General features: G+C 38.3%; 2 protein-coding genes across 4 annotated transcripts; both read right to left on the bottom strand.

Annotated features, from left to right (window-relative positions):
- LOC122349698 (low choriolytic enzyme-like) lies at positions 1–2,113 on the bottom strand. Of its 2 annotated transcripts, XM_043245843.1 has the most exons (9): positions 1,986–2,113; positions 1,788–1,791; positions 1,626–1,691; positions 1,392–1,535; positions 1,115–1,232; positions 754–932; positions 571–652; positions 365–489; positions 1–128 (listed from the first exon to the last, which is right to left on the bottom strand). In XM_043245843.1, coding segments are annotated over exons 1-9 (792 nt in total). In that variant the 5' UTR covers positions 2,058–2,113; the 3' UTR covers positions 1–126. The 2 variants fall into 2 exon arrangements, with proteins under 2 accessions (XP_043101778.1, XP_043101777.1); XM_043245842.1 differs by lacking the exon at positions 1–128 and having other exon boundaries at positions 357–489.
- Positions 2,114–4,241: 2,128 nt separating this feature from the next.
- LOC122349697 (low choriolytic enzyme-like) lies at positions 4,242–6,432 on the bottom strand. 2 transcript variants are annotated; one of them, XM_043245840.1, is made up of 10 exons: positions 6,408–6,432; positions 6,114–6,214; positions 5,944–5,947; positions 5,782–5,847; positions 5,548–5,691; positions 5,268–5,406; positions 4,868–5,046; positions 4,673–4,754; positions 4,437–4,561; positions 4,242–4,361 (listed from the first exon to the last, which is right to left on the bottom strand). In XM_043245840.1, coding segments are annotated over exons 2-10 (807 nt in total). In that variant the 5' UTR covers positions 6,180–6,214; positions 6,408–6,432; the 3' UTR covers positions 4,242–4,359. The 2 variants fall into 2 exon arrangements, with proteins under 2 accessions (XP_043101775.1, XP_043101776.1); XM_043245841.1 differs by lacking the exon at positions 6,408–6,432 and having other exon boundaries at positions 5,268–5,385; positions 6,114–6,399.

Consider the following 6,432-nt stretch of genomic DNA (forward strand, 5'->3'; position numbering starts at 1 on the left):
TTTTGATTTAAAAATGTATTTGTGTATTATTTTGCTTTACACATCGGAGCACAGCAGTCAACAACATCCAAAAGACATTTTAGACCTTAGTTTTTCCTCTGCGCTGCACGTCTTGAAACTGAATGCTCCTAAAGGATAGAGAAATCACAAAAGGTCAATTTAAAAGTTCCCTTACTTGTTTTTGTAAAGTAAAAAGGCATTCATAAATACTCGTGAAGTTAATGTGCGCATTACACATATGTTTGTGTGATGTATCAGATGTGCTAGGCAATGCAGTGAGAATGTATGCAATCAATCACGTATACATCCAGATCCAGCACTAAATAGTGGTGTTTCAGTTTCTAGATAGTAGTTTGTCACTCACAGCACTGGTAGAGCCTGTTGATTCTGATGATGTCATTCTGGCTCATCTCGGTGGATGTGCCCAGGGCGGCATTATTGTTGGGAATGGGAATCATAGTAGGAAGGCCATTCTTCGAGAAAGCAGTTCTGACAGCAAGTGATAGATGCAGTTAGATGACAGCGTTACATCAGAGAAACTGCATCTTTTTACAGTGTAAGCTCACTCACCTCCCGTACTGCATCACAGAGCTGTAGTCATAAGGGGTTCCCTGGTTTAGAGTGTTAATTTTGTTGAAGTTGTACTTCATGTCTGGTAAACAAATAAAACATTTAGTCTGTAGATGTGCACTACGGCAGTGAACTGATCGTAGTATGTATTCTTCAAGATTGAGTTTGTTATTAACAATGTACCATCGATGATGTTCTCCCAGACGACTTGGATGTGATTGTCTCGGTCGCTACGGGTCTGTTCATGGTTGAAACCAAGAGCGTGGAGAAGCTCATGCTGCACAGTGCTGTGGTAAAGGCAGCCATTACGGGCCAGAGACACGGTCTGGGCATAACCCTGACGACCAACGTATGAGTAGCATCTGTAAGACAAAAAAATCCATCTCTTTATCACAGATACGCATTCTTTTCATTGTCATCATTTTAAAATTTAAGTGTAATGCTTATCGTGAGGCTTTTACCTGTCATTCTTATCTTGACAATGATGGGAAATGTTAATTCTGACATCCTCTATAATCTACTCTAGTATGTTTCTGTTACATACCCACTGCGAGATTCAATGCTGATATAGTCTCTCTCATTGCTGCGGGGGAAGAAGCGGATGCAGGTGCTGTAAGAGAAAGAGTCCAGGCCACGCTTGATGATCTCCAGCTCACGAGAGGCTGAAAGGGCAAAGGTCAGAGCTTGCTATTTAAATTTGTACTTTTTTTTTTTGTTTTGTTAGGCTCTACCCTAAAACCAGGAACAGTAGAGAGTCTGTCCTATTTTGTCTACTCTTTGGGCTTTGAATTAAAACATAAGTCATAATGCTAGTTACTTACAGTAGTGGTTGGCGATGACGTAAGGCACATAAATCTTGCCGTCGCTGTATTTCTGCCAGAGGCAGCCGTAGGAGGTGCAGGGATCAGCATTTCTCTCATTCACAGCAATATCATCCATTAGCTTGGGCTCGTCATGTTCAGGAACTAACACATACACAGTTCATTTGGGACCATTTAGTGAAGAACAGTTGCAGCATAATGATGTTTGCTGGTGAGTATGTGGCGAGTACATACTGATGCCTCTGTTGGCTCTGTGCAGCAGTTCAGACACAGACAGCTGAGCAGACTTGTCCTCAACAGCTATTATAAAAACACATCGACATGTTCACTAATGAACCAATACTTCAATCAGTTCATCATGTAGAAACTGTCAGGCTGCTGGAGTATTTGACTTACCGGGCTGAATGTGAGTTATGCCAGAACAGCACACACGAAATGCACATGGATGAGAAACATTACCTCAAGTCAAACTCATAAATTTACATTCTTAATTATAACAATTATTAGTATCAGAGAGGTGCATGCATAATTCATAATGCAATGTTTTGCATGCATTATTTACAGCCTACTGATATAAGTGTGTGTGTGTCTTACCATCTCCTCAGCTCTAACAGAGAAGACAAGGAGCAGGGCCAACAGGCCAAAAGTCACCTTGGTCACAAACATGATGTCCAAAGACCTACAGAAAGAACAAGGGCACAGCTGTTTCGGCAGAATGCCTCAAATGAAGGTCAACTTCAGCTCTTTTCTTAATATTTCATCTAATATCATAACATCACCCATTTTGTACCCTGTATATGGTCACTAGACAAAGGTAGGAAAATACCCTTTAGACGTGACCAGTTCATCAAAGGGCTCATTTTTAAATTTGTCACCATAACAAAGAAGTTTAATGAATTTTGTATGTTTACAATAATACAGGACACAAAACGGGATACAATACAATTTTGATCTACTTTATAATCAAATGTTAATCATTATTATAAACATGCCTTTCTTCCTTTAATGCTTAAGCAATGTTACAGATTGGTTAAAATACACATTTCTTTGAACAGAGAGAAGGAAGCATGCCAGTTCTCTTACCGCAGATGTCCAAAGCCAGTGCAACACTACGACCACAAGAGGGTTTTATACCTTTGGCCAGAAGTGCAGCAAACATGCTGACACATAGTTTGAAAGAGAACAGGTGTGGAATTCCCTTATTTGTTGCTTCACATAGGAACACGGCACACAGAACATTTTCACTGTGTTTGATATAAACAACTAAACGGCAGGGACCACCCAACAACACCCATAAGTTAGGCTACTTTCATTATGAGTTATATCTGCAACATATCAGTTTTATTTGCATGAACATGTAAACACTTGGTGCAGAATTATATAATATTATCATTTTCTATAAATGTTATTCTGCAAGTTAATAAATATATTGAAACTTAATTCCAGATATCAGTTTGTCCTTTGTATTAAAACTTTCATTTATAATTTATTATGGAGGTTTTCTTTTTCTTTTTTCTTCATAAATCTAATCTGCCATTATTTCAACCAATATTTATGTTGTGATTCTTGCTGATTTTCATGTGCTGTAGGTTCTGTGGAAAACCGCAGGACTGGATGCAGTTATAATCATCTTACCAAATGGATGCAGGAGCTGTTTTTTTAAGAATCTAAACACTAGAATGTTCAGCTCATTGGAGTCTGGAAGGGCAAAGGGCAGATGTTGCTGTGAATTTAATGATTGCTTTACTCACTGGCTATGAATTGCAACAGAAATATTTGCAGCGAACTGAAGGTTCTGCCCCTCTCAAGCTACAGAGCAGAGTCTGGCCTACTCCTTGTTGTGAGTGCTGAATAAGAGCATACAGTGACATACTGAGGTGTTTTCTCAGCAATCTCTGCACTTAGCTTTTAAGAAGTGTCAGATCTCAAGTGATAAGATTAAGACTTGAGTCATGTCTACTATTACAGGTTTTGTTTTCATCAACAGTACTACCAGATTTCAGGTTTATTTCACTAAAATGTTCCTCATATTTTTTATTTTATGTTTATATTGAACCACAACGTTCCAAATGTAATCACAGTGCAACAAATAAATGTATGTCCTTCACGATGAACTGAGTACTGTGCAAATACTTCATTCATTTCTTAAACATCAGAAGATAAAATGCCATGACTAACAGATTTGCTTTGGCTGTTGCAGCATACATGTTTAGTTAAATATGTGGTTAAAATAGAAAAAAAGACATTTGTAAGCACAATTTATCCCAAATCCTCATCTCTGTTCACAGCTATAATATTTGTACAACTGCTTTTACAAGAATTACAACTGGCTTTCATTTTTTAAGAGCACTTGAAATGGAGTTAATTACTCAATATGAATTTATTGTTTGTTGAGCTGTTGTATTCAAAATATTGTATGAATATGTATATTCATGTTGTGTGAATATGAAAGCAAGATGTTTGGTGCAACAGCATTAGTTTGAAGTTTCTTAGTTTTGACGGTGGGTGATTGCACAGATGGCAGGAACGTTTGAGAATGAGAAGAGTTTGTTTTTTTAATTTTACACACCAACACTAACCGCTTTCTGCGTTTACAGACATGATGTAAGACATGATGTAAGACATTTCTTAACAAATCTGACCCAACATCTCTACAGTGTAATTCAGTGTTTTAGATTCAGGGTATATATAGTAGGCCTACTTAACTTTTGGAAACTATTTGTTCCCACCTCAATTCAGTAAAAGATGACTATTACTATAAATGTATAGTATAAATTCAGTGTGAATAATTCATTTTCTCTGAGGAAAAAGTCAATTGGTCAGGCCAGAGAAAAATCAACTGACAAAAGGTTTGGATGTTCACTTTTATTGGCAATTCAAGTAAGCATAGAACACCATGATACTTGACTCAACTTTCCCTGTAGTTTAGACATATGTCTGGGTGTTGAAGTTGTTGATGTTCTGTTGTTCCTATGAATGAGAAAACTGTTATAATGTTTCAGTGTGCTAAATGTTCAACAAACGTACATCAAATGCTACACTCACAGCACTGGTAGAGCCTGTTGATTCTGATGATGTCATTCTGGCTCATCTCAGTGGATGTTCCCAGCGCAGCATTATTGTCAGGAATGGGAATCATAGTAGGAAGGCCATTCTTGGAGAAAGCATATCTGACAGAGTAACAGATGCAGTTAGATGACAGCGTTACATCAGAGAAACAGCATCTCTTTGTACCGTAAGACTTACAGTATAAGAGATGCTTACAGCGTAAGCTCACTCACCTCTCATACTGCATCACAGAGCTGTAGTCATAAGGAGTTCCCTGGTTTAGAGTGTCGATTTTGTTGAAGTTGTACTTCATGTCTGATAAACAAATAAAACATTTACTGGTGATTGCAGATATCTATTTTTGCACTTACAAACTAAATCAGCTGACCTAACATAACTACGTATGCTTCATTTAACATGCACTGTACCATCGATGATGTTCTCCCAGACGACTTGGATGTGATTGTCTCGGTCGCTACGGGTCTGTTCATGGTTGAAACCAAGAGCGTGGAGAAGCTCATGCTGCACAATGTTGTGGTAAACGCAACCATTACGGTCCAGGGACACGGTCTGGGCATAACCCTGACGACCAACGTATGAGTAGCATCTGTAAGACAGATATTTTAAATACATATTTTTGACCCATCTCTAGATATATTTATTTCTTCATTATCTAGATGAACTTTTAATCACAAGTTACATCTGGAATGTAGCTTTCATTCTGATTTCATTTTTTAAATGTGTTAACTTTGGTATTTTTTCCATTGTCTTGAAACTAAATATGTGTTGGTTTGTGAGGCTGATTTAGTTTTTGGTTGCGTTATGTACCCACTGCGAGATTCAATGCTGATATAGTCTCTCTCATTGCTGCGGGGGAAGAAGTGGATGCAGGTGCTGTAAGAGAAAGAGTCCAGACCACGCTTGATGATCTCCAGCTCACGGGAGGATGAAAGGGCAAAGGTCAGAGCTTGCTATGGAAAGGTTAATCTTTTAATTAAATTCTCTATTCTATGCACGAGGTACTTACTTCAGCAAAGTAAGTAAATTTTTACCTACTTACCTTTTAATGTAAGAAGTAAAAACATAAACCATAATGCTAGTTACTTACAGTAGTGGTTGGCGATGACGTAAGGCACATAAATCTTGCCGTCGCTGTATTTCTGCCAGAGGCAGCCGTACGAGGTGCAGGGATCAGCATTTCTCTCATTCACAGCAATATCATCCATTAGCTTGGGCTCGTCATGTTCAGGAACTAACACATACACAGTTCATTTGGGACCATTTAGTGAAGAACAGTTGCAGCATAATGATGTTTGCTGGTGAGTATGTGGCGAGTACATACTGATGCCTCTGTTGGCTCTGTGCAGCAGTTCAGACACAGACAGCTGAGCAGACTTGTCCTCAACAGCTATTATAAAAACACATCGACATGTTCACTAATGAACCAATACTTCAATCAGTTCATCATGTAGAAACTGTCAGGCTGCTGGAGTATTTGACTTACCGGGCTGAATGTGAGTTACATCACACACGAAATGCACATGGATGAGAAACATGGAAATATTAAATTACATCAATGCTATCATATTACATTCTTCAGTATTACATGAGTTAGTGTGCAAAATGGTATAAAACTAATACAAATGTATGTACATACATGAAAATGTGTTTTACCTTCCCCTCAGCTGAAAAAACCAGCAGGAAAGCCAGCAGGCCAAAAGTAACCTTGGTCACAAACATGGCAGCCAAAAAACGCAGAAAGAAGCAGGGCACAGCTGTTTGGTGAGACAGAACCGTAAATACAGTTATGCAAGATGAAACCAAGGTCTGAAATCAAATACATAGCTACAACTTGATCAAATGGTACAGAGCTTATTTCAGTATTCAATATGTGTTTATTTTCTACTCAGGTTAAACAATAGCAACTGCTTGAATGAGATTCAGTTTAAATAGACACCTCAAACATACCACTATTCTTACCACAGTCCCACAA

This window comes from Puntigrus tetrazona, chromosome 7 (assembly GCF_018831695.1).
Source record: "Puntigrus tetrazona isolate hp1 chromosome 7, ASM1883169v1, whole genome shotgun sequence".
Taxonomy (NCBI): domain Eukaryota; kingdom Metazoa; phylum Chordata; class Actinopteri; order Cypriniformes; family Cyprinidae; genus Puntigrus; species Puntigrus tetrazona.